Source organism: Myzus persicae, unplaced genomic scaffold, assembly GCF_001856785.1.
Source record: "Myzus persicae strain clone G006 unplaced genomic scaffold, MPER_G0061.0, whole genome shotgun sequence".
Lineage (NCBI taxonomy): Eukaryota > Metazoa > Arthropoda > Insecta > Hemiptera > Aphididae > Myzus > Myzus persicae.
The window spans coordinates 135,359-148,235 of NW_019103604.1; the positions used below are offsets into that span (position 1 = coordinate 135,359).

The window sequence follows — 12,877 nt, forward strand, 5'->3', positions numbered from 1 at the left end:
ATAAATATTTATTAACAAATTGAAAAATAAATAAATAATAATGTAACTTTAAACAAATTACTATGGGAATTTATTTTAATAGTACTGAATTTATTATAAAAATATGTTAGAAATATATTAATATTCAAATATTAATTTTTAAGATATGATTCTTTACTATAGTACCTATAGGTACACTATACAGCTATTATATTTTATAGTTTCTAACTGCCATTCAATTTATAGTAGTAGTTTTTAGCTATAATTTATTTAGTTTCCACAATGAATACAAACATTTAAACATCTACACATATCTATACTAAAATTTAATTCTTGATTAAAATTATTAATTAATAAATACATACATTATGTTTTTGAGCTCATCTATCACACATCATAAGAATACATTATTATGTTAATTTTCCTCAGATTAATTAATTGTAATCTAAGTTACCTATTGGTTATTAAATTATAGATTTAAGCGTTCTTTATAATCTCTTTACAGATCTTCATTATTTTACAAAATTGTATTTTGAGTCGTTCGTTATTTCATTACAGAAATTATACATCTATATACATCTTGTGTTCGTGCCCAAAATAAATCTTTTTTCTACAATACCACATGACCCTTTTCCACCAAGTTTTTGGATATTATACATTGTCTTTTAGTTTTCGGGACTTGTAATAACTTTGGTGTTCAATAACATACATTTAAGATACATCTGGCCAATTTTAGATTCACAAAATGAAAGTACATCTAAACTTTGAATACAATAACATTTTATTTCATAGTAATATAATTGTAGCACTAATTTATACAATCAGACGTTTATTATATCACCTACTACATATTTCTATAATAAGCCCACTTCCTCATCCACTAGTTAGGGGGGGGGGGTCGCATTATTGAGTTTGAGTAAGTACTCTAAAAATCGGAGTTTTCATTATTTTATTGATAATTTATTTTTTATGCAAGATGCATTACTATTTTTAAAATACTAATCATGAGATATAATTAAATATTAATGGTGCAATAGTGCAGTTAATATACTTAAGAATTATATAATTACGGTTCTGCCCTACCTTTTCCTACCTTGATCATTTATTATATTGATTATTATTCCATTAATTATTCAATCAAGTAAACACAGTGGTTTCAAAAACTTTATAATTGAAAAATAAATATTTTAACTTAGTGCAGTTAGGTTCATCCTCTTAATTAAGTATTGTTAAAATGTAAATAATTTATACAGTTTTATAATGTTAACTTGTAATTACATAGTTTCACACTATTAATATATTATTAGATACTTATTATAGTCTTAATATAGGTGTAAAATTAATTAGGATAATGACTGTTAATAATTTGGTAAGAATTATATAATATCTATAGTCGGTAATCTGGTATCCCAGCCATGCCAGACATGGTATATATCTATGTGGATATAATCTTTGCACGGCGACGATGATATATCGTTGATTTTCATCAGAGTTGTGACAATTATTACTAGTAGGCATATTTTAATATAACTCATATTCATACTCCCTGTTACAGGGCCCTGGTTATAACTTATTTCATAACCGCTTCATTTGTTATTAACAAAGCCAATATCTTTGGCGTTTAACGCTCACCAAAAATACCCACAAATCATGAAAATACCAACACTAAGCCCGAATATAATAATAGAATAGGTTAGTACCAAGATATACGTAATATTGAAATCTGTATAATAATATGAATAATATGATAGCCTTTGTCTATCTGACCTCTTTGAATAACATAGAATACTAGATTAAATTTAAAAAATATCCAAAAATTTAGTGAAGGAAAATAGTTTTTTTTTTTTTACTCCTACGTCATTGTATGATATAATTTATTATTATCAAATTCGTTTTTTGTTTCAACAATTAATGTATACAGTAAATGCATTAATTATACATAAGAAAAAACTAGAATAATCGTATTTACTGATAACTGAATAATTATCATTATATAAAATACTTTTCCAAGTCATTTAACTGTAGTAATAACAACTGAAAAAATGGAAAGTGAAGACTTCAATTTTAATGTGATTTTGTATAAAATCCACAACAAACAATTAAACAATAAACATAATAATTCGAATAAATTATTGTCGTTATTATTTTATGTATATCATTTCTTACAGTGAACATTGAACGTTCAGCTGTAAAGTATCCGATTTGTTGATATTTGGGAGAATATATTATCCGGTCGTTACATATATAACCCAATACCAAATTGTAAAGTTCTGTTGGAAATTATCCAAATGAAATGTTTCTCCACCAACATACATACCTATTACAACTATTCAATATATTATTACTTTTACCATATAGTACATGTACTAAGGGGATTTGTATCAACTAGCCAATAAATTGTTACCTAGCTGTAATCAACCACATTAATATCTCATTGTTATAATATGACTATTTCACTCTCTTACAAAATATTAATTATCGTACTCATAAGCACCTAAGGTCGGACTACATTGTAAAGGCCTTAAGTCTAAAATGGTACATTTTCCCGAGTAGAAAAAAAACTTTTCAAACATTTCGTCTAACCTAGTTCCCTGGGTTAATCAGTGCGTCATAATTCCCTAATTCAAACAGGTCGTATCTCCATCATTTATTACAATGATAGTATGGACATACAACATTGTCTACGTCTTAAAATCATTACATCGGAGATACGAAGATTTCTAACCATATATTTTATGAAGCATAAAATTATTAAATTGGGGTTGTGACTTTATCATAGGATGCGTTTTTATTTTCATTTTAATCTCAAATAAACCAAAAATCTGCAAAAGTGGATTCTATGACTTGAGGCCGATACTATAAGTTATATAATTTCGTATTTTTAAGCTACACTCTTGTCCATACTGTTAAATATAATACATGCTTTTCATACGTATTACCGTGGAATTTAATTTTGTTAACATATTATCACGGGCTTGTCAATTTCTACTGCAACATCATAAATCTATAACTCACTTAATATAATACGATGAAAGCCAACCACAGTGGGTACCATTATAGTACGTTGATAATTATATTATGGTGTCAAGTTAAAAAAAAATGTGTACATATATATATATATGTATCGATAAGTATGAATCTATGTTGGAAACCGGGTTTAAGACAATAATTCACTGTCACCGGTGAAGATTTGACCCGTATGGTAACTTTTAGACATTTCTAGAGACCATGGATGTATATTATATACGTATATATTCTTCAAGTACGTTTTAGAAACTAAAATAATGTTTTTTGCTTTATACTGGTTCTCACACAAAGAAATTAAAATGAAATAATAGATCAATATAGTTCCTCGTAATTTGTGGTATTCTATGTAGAATGGTTGTATATGTATAACTATGTAACAAAAGATATTTTTCTGGGAGGGCTAAAATTATTGTGTCAATAGCAAAGACCCTGATAATTGATATTTTAAACTAATTTATGATACATAACTAGGGGGCTAAGGATAAAACTGGGAGGGATAAGCCCCCCAACCCTCTCCTCGAAATTTTGCATACGAGTTCATTATATATATTTTTTTTTTTAATCAGCAGTTCTTTAGTACGAAAACCTAACTTCGTACATTTCAGTAATGTTGTCTCAAAATTAAATTCATAGATTTTCTCAAATTGTTATACTCAAATAAATTTAATTGAACTTAATTACCACCACAGGCATATAAATATGACTTAATATTATTTATAACTATTATTATTGAATTAATCAAATCATTACATTTTTTTTAAGACTTGTATCATTGTATGTACAGGTTAAATTTATTCTTAGTATATTTTGGTATTTTTTTACAAAAAGTATAATTTATTTTTTCAGCTCACAGGCGAATGCGAACTGTAACCAACTGTTACATGGTCAGTCTAAGTATCTCCGATTTGTTTATGGCTTCCCTCAATTGTCTACCAAACTTTATTTATATGCTCAACTCTGATTGGGCTTTCGGTCTGGAACTTTGCATGGCATCTAATTTCATTGCTTACTGGACAGTTGCATCATCAGTCTTTACATTGGTCGCAATCACCCTTAATAGGTAAGTTTGTGTATTGTATAGTTTAATTTATAAACCGAATGTAAATACACCGTGAATGAAGATTCATGGTCAAGCGATCATAAACTTAAATAAATATCAATATGTTCTATGCTATAAACACGGTACATGATTATTATTATTTATTAATACCATTAAAACTAAGAAGTTACTCTAATTTTCACCTATTATTATTCTATTCAAATTTCAAAGAATTTTTCCGGATGAATACCGAAGTTATACTACTGTAGGCTCATGACTACTATAAAAGCTATACAGTTACAAAAAACCATCGCATCGTATTTTTCATTGAAACGTCACTCTACCGTCAACATTATACAGGCCGATGCGGTTGACGGGCGATACATTATGGTAGCGTGACAACAATCTCAGTGTCGACAAATCAACAAAAAGTCGTTGTCATATTATAAATTGTACTCCAACCAGAAACCAGAACACAAAGCGAAAAAATCGCCACAGACAGAAATGTTGATGATCGTTGGAAACGTATTTTTGTTTCGTTATTTATAATAGTCCACTATACTGCAGTATACCATATATCCCTCTGAGCGCTGTAAATTGCTCCGGAACGCCGAAACCCCACAATAAATTATAAAATCAAGCAGCGTTGTTCGTCCTTGCCGTTCGAATAATAGGAAAAGGAATTTTTTTCCCATATTACATGTATATGTCGGCGTTGTTTTGCTTTTACTTGGTGAAAATAAAAGGCGATTTATCGTATAGGTGCGCAAGCCAATAGTGCAAGGGTTGTCCGTACCAATGATATGTCAAAACACCGTAAATTGCAGTAGAAACCGTCATAATTTATAAACGACAGTGAACCGTCATAGATCATAATATGACCCATAACCTAATATAGCCTAACCTGTTAGATAATTTTATACCTGCGAGACGTGCACGTCTGGGTGTATGTAATTCGCGCCCAAAACAACCCCCCCCCCCCAAAAAAAAAATAAAAAAAAAATTATATAGATGTGTGAAATTTGAGGCCAAATCTAAAAATTAATTGTGGCAGTTTGTAACACTTTTCGAGGTTGTTGTTTGCACCACATAAAACTAAATAAAAGGGAATTATGTATTCTGCACTATATTGTACCCTGTAATTTGTGCCACTTTAAAATAACTAAACAATTTTTTAGATCAACTTAATATTATTATTATGTATTTTAATCATAGATTGATTAAATTCATTTTCATAGTTATTATTAAAAATGTACATTAAGGAAAATAAATAAATGTATGTTCTATATAAAATACGTACTTTATATATATTCATATATATATTATATAAATAAAAATTCAATTTTACAATTTTATACATGTCATTGTTGAAGTACAACAATTGTATAGTTAAAATCTCAATAAATTTTTAAAAAAACTAATTTTGGTTATTATTAAAACATATAAAAATCAGTTATATTATGATTCAAAATAATTGTGAACTCCAAATTTAATTGAAGTTAAAAGTGTGACGTAAATTACATATTCCATTTCGTTTTTCGTCGTGGTACAAATTACCATCTTTCAATCCTCACTATTATACGCCTGAGTTTAAAGTCAAATATCAAACACATTAATTAATTAAAACAAATAAAATATTACAATATTATAGCTCATCATTGGATAATATTTTACTGATTCCAGTGTTTTTTCTTTTACAAAAAAATATAACTGAAAATATCATAGTTTTGAGAATTCGTTGTTTTCGCTTACAAGTAAATTATTTTTTTTTTCAATTTTGTAGTTTAGCTTAAAATACATTAATACATCACAAACCCTATTATCATAAAATACTATGTTCTATAAAATTCAGTTCATATATAATTTACTTTAAAAGTGAAAAATATATTATCAGCATTATTTATATTGTAACTGACAATAAGCTGATAAGTCGGAATGATAAATGTATTTATACGTAAAAATAAAACTACACGAAGTGAAATTATTATGCAACGAATATTTTTACAAAATATCCTACTTACTTTTAAATTATCAAACTAGAACCGAAAAAATACCCATACGGCATACATGACGTGTATATTACCTAATATTTTAAAAGAGATAAAAGAACACTAAAGACCTGATACATTAGCGATCAAACGTACATGACTTGACTTTTATTTTTCAAAATATTTATTAATGAATAAAGCATAATAATGTTATACACCTAACATTATCTTTGTCTGGCTAAAATACGTAATTACCGCGTAAAATGTTAATGCGCATGCATTAAAAAAAAATACACGTTACTTGTTGGCTTATTAAAAAAATATATTTAATCACACGTCTAAAAGAAACACAAAAACGAGTTATATCGATTAAAAACTTTAACAAACATTCAGACAATTTATATTCACAATATAGCATTAATTTAGCCAATGTCTTATCCAGGCCATGGAGGGGATACAAATATACAATTTTATGAAAGAGAAAACAATTATGTACACCGGTAAATTTAAAAACAAACTGGTATAAGTTATATAGGTATATTTAGGTTATATATAGGTACAGACCTATAACAATAATTTCTTTTATTTTAAAAATAAAAATACAATCTGTAGGTACTTACCCAGGGCACAATAAATTAATAAAAATATGAGCAGTGAATTTCAGCTTGATGGAAGAAACTATTGGCACTTTCTTTTGTGTTTATTTATTGTTGTTTTTATAATATGTTTTAACAGTTTTTCTGGTACTGAATGTACTTCCTTTTATTTAAATGCCAATTGAAGTATTTACTCAAAAGTCAAATTTATCAATTCAAAAATTATAAATTGCTGAATCAATAAAAAATAATATCGTTGAATATTTACTATAATATAATAATTTGTATAATCAATGTTAATATGTAGACATACCTACAGGCCTACAAATGATCTAAATTCGCTCAAAAATTAATATCGTTGATATTATTACACATGGTTTCAACACTTGTCACTCTAACAGCACATACCATAATACCTCTATACCTAATATTATATATAAAAGACATTTAATTATTGAAAAAATATTGGCTAACCGGGTCACAAGATAACGTGAATTTTTAAAGAACAAGGAATTTTTGGTTTCGTGACACATTGAAGTGTATTGAATACGCACATGTATAATTTATTGTTGTTGAAATTCACTTGGACATTCGTGAAATACGAATTTTATTAAACAAATGGGTATTTTTTGTTTGAGATATATTTACAGTATAATATAAAATGGAAAACAATACCATTCGTCAATCGAAAGTATACCTAGGCCTCGGTGGAAGCATGCGAAGGAATTTGAGAGGAAATATAAATTCATTCTCATTATAGATCGGTAAGATGTGTAATAATTCGTGTTCAGATCGATTCTGCCAAAATTAAAAGATCAACGACTCTTGATAATGAGTCTCGGAGACTTTTAACCTGCACTAGGATTCTTACAGACAAATCAATGAATTTTCAAAATAACATTTTCACAAATACATGAATATAATAAAATGCATATAGATATAAAATTATAATATAATAAATTAAATAACAGTTATTTTTAAAACGTTTGGTTAATGCTTTTAAGCATTAGCTACAATTTCTTGGAAAAACAAATTAGTTTTTAAATACGAGCAATTTATTTAGTTAGTCATTAGTAATTTCCAAAAAAATTTCATTTGAAAATGTCACTTTTTCTATACAATATAATAATACATTTCATAACTTTCAAGTACCAGTGAATTATATTTTTAAGTTATAAAAAAATAAAAATCGTTATTCTTCGTTTAAAGTATCTATGAATATTCGTTTTTAAATTACAACGAAGTAAGAACAGTCCAATGAGAATTCGTTCATTTACAGGTTAATACCTATATCGAATGTCAAAAAAATTTGAACTTCAAACGCTCATAAAAAATGTATTTGATTTTCCGATATACTTATTTTTAATTATTAAATGGAGTTTTTGTTTAACTCGTAAAGAATCGTGTATTACGTTTTAATATCTTTTATACATTTTTAATACAAAATAATTTGCAAAATTCTAACTCCGGACGTTCATTAATATTTATTATGGATTTACTCTCTATTTTTTTTTTAAATTTACACTAATAACAACTTATGTAGAACCTAGCTATTGTATTAATTTTTTAAGTTTTATGACAGAGCAAGCTTTTTTTTTAAAAATATTAATATAAACATTCGATGAAAATTTTAAGTCATATTATTTTTGTTTAGTTACACCAAAAATCAAAACCAATTTTGTCAAAAACTTTTTGTAAAAAAATTCCAATTTTTTCTTTCACTTTGTGTTTTATGTTACAAGACACTTTTACAAGCTATTAGCATTTTTAATTTCAACCCCTTAAATACACTAACTAGATCAGGCACGTCGTCGAGGGGAGGTCTTAGGAGGCCTGGCCCCCTAAGAAAAGTCAGTGGCCCCGAACTGGCCCACTTGATTTTTCTTTTTAAATATTATGGTATAATTGTCCCAAACTGGCTAAATCCTGAATGTATATTATATGGCACCACATATAGTTAACGATCGTTTTACAAAAATTAAATTCCGAGATCCTATTTTATAAATATTCGTCACTTCACAATTTGAGATAAGACGATAATACGTCTGTTAATAGATTGAAAACTATGAATTCCAAAAATGGGTAAAATTATTAGATTTAGATGAATTTACCGAAAGATTTGCAGGCTTGCAGTGAACCATAAAAAAAGACGATTTGTCCTTAATCCTTATACAGTTGTTTAAGATGTATATTTTATACCTATATTAATATTTAATAAAAATATAATGCTTAACCAATACAGACAATACATTGTGAAATTTAGTATTATTTTTTATAGATATTGTTTGATAATTAGAGGAGTGGTATTGGGTGCAAAAAACCGAAAAGGGCCAAAAAATGTTGGCCCCTTATAGAAAAATATCTAGTTACGTGCCTCAACTAGATTCACTTTTCACCAGTGAAGATACTGACGTTGAAAATTGATGCATTATTTTGACTACTTACCATGAACACACCCACAAGAAAAAATAAAACACATTCACAACATTTTAAGATCAATAGAATCATAGCTCATCTCAGAATTTAAAAAAAAGTTGGATAATCTTAGTCCTTAAATATTAATAGAAGAATAAATATTTATTCACCTCACAAAAAAAAAAAAACATAACAAGCATCATTAGGATTAATTGTTTCTTTCACTGCACCGTATTGTTGACACATAATATAATGCAATTAATAAACTTGTTTCCTATTATTTTTATTTTTAATAAAATATGATACCTACACAAAACAAACACAATCTCACAAACTCATATACTAAAATATATATAATAATATACCCAAAATATGCAAATAATTTATAGTTAACAATTTCAAAAAAAGACTCACCTACCAAAAAGACTGCCTGCACATGAGAGCCAAAATTAAAATTAGAAACGTTTTAGCTTTAGATTTATTTATTTATCTATATAACAGTGGCTTACACAATTAGTTTGATTGACATAAGCGAAAAATATCTTCAAGGCGTGTCATGAATGAATCCACTCAGTTTTGGCAAAATAGATTATGACACGTCCACATGATAAATACAATACAGTATTATTTATTAAATATTATATAGATTGAACTCTAAAATATGTCGTTTGTATTTAAGTTTTTGATACGTAAGTTTGAAATACATTCTGTTAAAATAAATTAATAATAACAGTTATATTAATGGGTAAGTACCTAGCTTAAAAGATCATCAAAATTATGGATAACAATTTGAATTCATATTTATAATTATTCTAACTATGGCTATAAACTTTGGTCACCATATTTCATTTCAATCAAATTGAATCTTCCACTCCACTAATTCATTATTTGAATTTATGCTCTATGATGGACTATTCTTTTAATTAATATTTATTATGTGTAACACATTTTGAGAATGTTATTCGTTTATACTGTTATTGAAAACCCATTATTATTAAATGTCCACTAATGTTCACGAATAACAGAATGAAAAACCCTACTCAATATTGTTATTTAAAGCCGAACAACCGATGTTTCATTAATTTCAAATATTATTTCAGTTATTTTAAAACTGATGCAACTTTAGCAGATCTTCTCTGGTAGTGAATCGACATTATTTATAGGCTTACCCGTATCAGTGCAAGCCAGAGGCATCACTTTACACTGGCACTATTGGAATGTAACATTTTTTTTTTTTGAGAAAGGAAAAAGAGAGAAAACTAATTAATGATACTTGATGTTTTGAATTGTTTACTTTGAATTAATAAAATTCCAGACATGAAAAAAATGTAAATTCTAACAAGTCTGAAGGCAGCCATTAAAATTGTGTTTGGAAATTTTTAGTTCCCATATACTTCCCTGTTATACAATAAATATACAATATGACTACTAATATGAATTTTTATTTAAATTTTGAACTAAAATTAGAGTATAGAAATATTTCGACTCTTTTTGAGCTATTTGTAATTTATATACATATTGTTTTTAGTTTATTTTCTATAAATATCGATAAAAACAATTTAACTGCGTCAAAAAGTTATTTATATAAGCATTTAAAGTTCAAACTCTGACAACATTTTTCAAAATTTCGTCAGCGCTCAGAATAAATATGTTTTTGTTTGTGATATTATGTATTTATTAATTATTGTATACCCGTCTAAAGAACTTAGTTTTTGAAGTTGTACTTAAAATGAATTCTACAAATATAGAAATCGAACATCAAAAGCGTCTAATTTATATACGGGTATATTATAATAAGATTATAAAATTTAAATTTTGAAAATTCTTTTTTTTCGTCATTACGAATACTAGTAACTTTAGGAAAAATAATTTCAAAGATTTGTCCAGGGGTAATTCGAGGAATGTATAAGCCATTACAAGAAGAATTAAATACATTATTGACTCGTTACAAAAAAAAAAAAAACGCAACAATTCGCTACTAATGACGGTATATTATTGCTCAGTAGATTGCGGTCTAACTACTTGACAAATATCTAATATCAAAGTACCAACCATGCATAAAATGTACTGTATATTACCATAAGCAATTACGCAGAGTTAAAGAACCTTGAAAAGGTATCTTTAAATAGAACTATACTGTATTTTATACTTTGATTACTACAAAAACAATATTAATATAGATATAATAACAAATTTAAATTATTATTCAATTTCTTGTTACATTCATTATATAAAGGTTTTAATAATGATTGATAATTTTAGCTTCTAGCTTGTTACCGTATTAATACTAACTGATCCTTGATCCTTGCACGAGGTCGCCAGTGACAAATTAATGTGCACTTCTTAAGCTCCATCAATGTGAGTTGCACATACTTTTAAGTAATTCGGGTTATTTTTAATCAAATATAAAATTGCTGGTATAAAATTATATCCAACCATAATAGCTATTTTGTTTAAGAGGTAATAAAATAACTACGAAAACCCCGCCTGGTTTTGAAGCCTTTCCCAGACAAAGACAAATAATCAAATTTTTAATTTTGCAAAAAAGTAGATTTTCCAAAGCTGTGGGGTAACCCTTGAATAACGACGTAAAATCCCCCTTTAGACAATCGAGGTTTGTCCATATAACTCCCCCAAACTTCATAATTTAAGCATATATTGTCACATGAAACCGGCTGGTTACTTCTTCAAGGGCCATATTGTACATACAACATAATATGTATTTATTTATATTGATATTTTAGTTATGCGAGAAAAATGTATTTTAATTGTTTAATTGTATAAACTATTTAATGCGTTTGTACTCCAAATTGTGGACCCATAGCCGCACAAACAAACGTTAAGTACTTCAGTGAAACCCATTATTTTCTTGAAGAATAAATTTAAAAAAGTATAGTGGCCATTTGAGATGCATATTGAGATCAATACAATTTCTAAACTCTATTTATAGTTTAATATTATCAAACAATGTAAGATAAAATGAAATGTCTATTCAAATTTAAAATATTTTATGAACATAAAATAGTAATAAAATTCAAAACGAAGAGCAACGAAAAATTGCGAAACAAATTGTTTTCATTGTATTTTATTTTACGCAACTTTTCAGAGGAATAGAGAATACAATAATAAACATTTTAAAACTGTCATGGATACCCATGATGTTAATAAAACTAATATATTTTTTTTTTTTTTTTATACAAATTTAATGTTTAAAAAACTCTTTGTACCAAACTTAACATTATTACATCAGAAAATTATAAAGCTCGTAATTTGAAAACAATAACATCTAGTTGTAAAAATTAAATTCAAATAAACGCACATATTTTGTTTAGCTTAATATAAGAACCATGGCCTATGAAACTAATGCTTCATAAAATATATTTACATTTGTTCCATTTGAGTTTATTAAATGTAATGATTTCAAACTATTTTTGAAAATATGAGTACAATAAATAGGTATTCAATTTGAATAAATAATATATATTATCAAATGTGGATAAAAAAAACTAAACATTAGATTTCAAATTTTTTTACAAATTATCCATTGAACAATTAATTTTTTTATTATTCCATTATTGCGTATGAGTGCAATACCAGTAGGTATCGTAAGAAATAATTTGAGTCCTGGTGTGGCTCAGTGGTTGGCCTCGGTCACTTAAGTGTTCTGGGGTCAAGCATTGGCTGGCATTGTTAATTCCCGGATGGGTGACCACTCGGGGTTTTAGTAACTAATCCTTGCCCCACATACACTTGTTCCTCAACCAACCATAATACCCTAACAAAAAATGCTAATGGCGATAGTAGCCGATGATTCTTGAGATCAATAAAATATT

At 27.2% G+C, this 12,877-nt stretch overlaps 1 protein-coding gene across 6 annotated transcripts in view; it reads left to right on the forward strand.

The window, feature by feature from the left end:
* Positions 1 to 12,877, forward strand: part of LOC111034913 (tachykinin-like peptides receptor 86C) — a 124,956-nt gene that overhangs the window by 87,793 nt on the left and 24,286 nt on the right. For all 6 annotated transcript variants that reach the window (XM_022316344.1, XM_022316342.1, XM_022316345.1 and 3 more), the window contains one exon: positions 3,853 to 4,066. In XM_022316344.1, the coding sequence (XP_022172036.1) occupies positions 3,853 to 4,066 (214 nt within the window). The remainder of the gene's footprint in view (positions 1 to 3,852; positions 4,067 to 12,877) is intronic.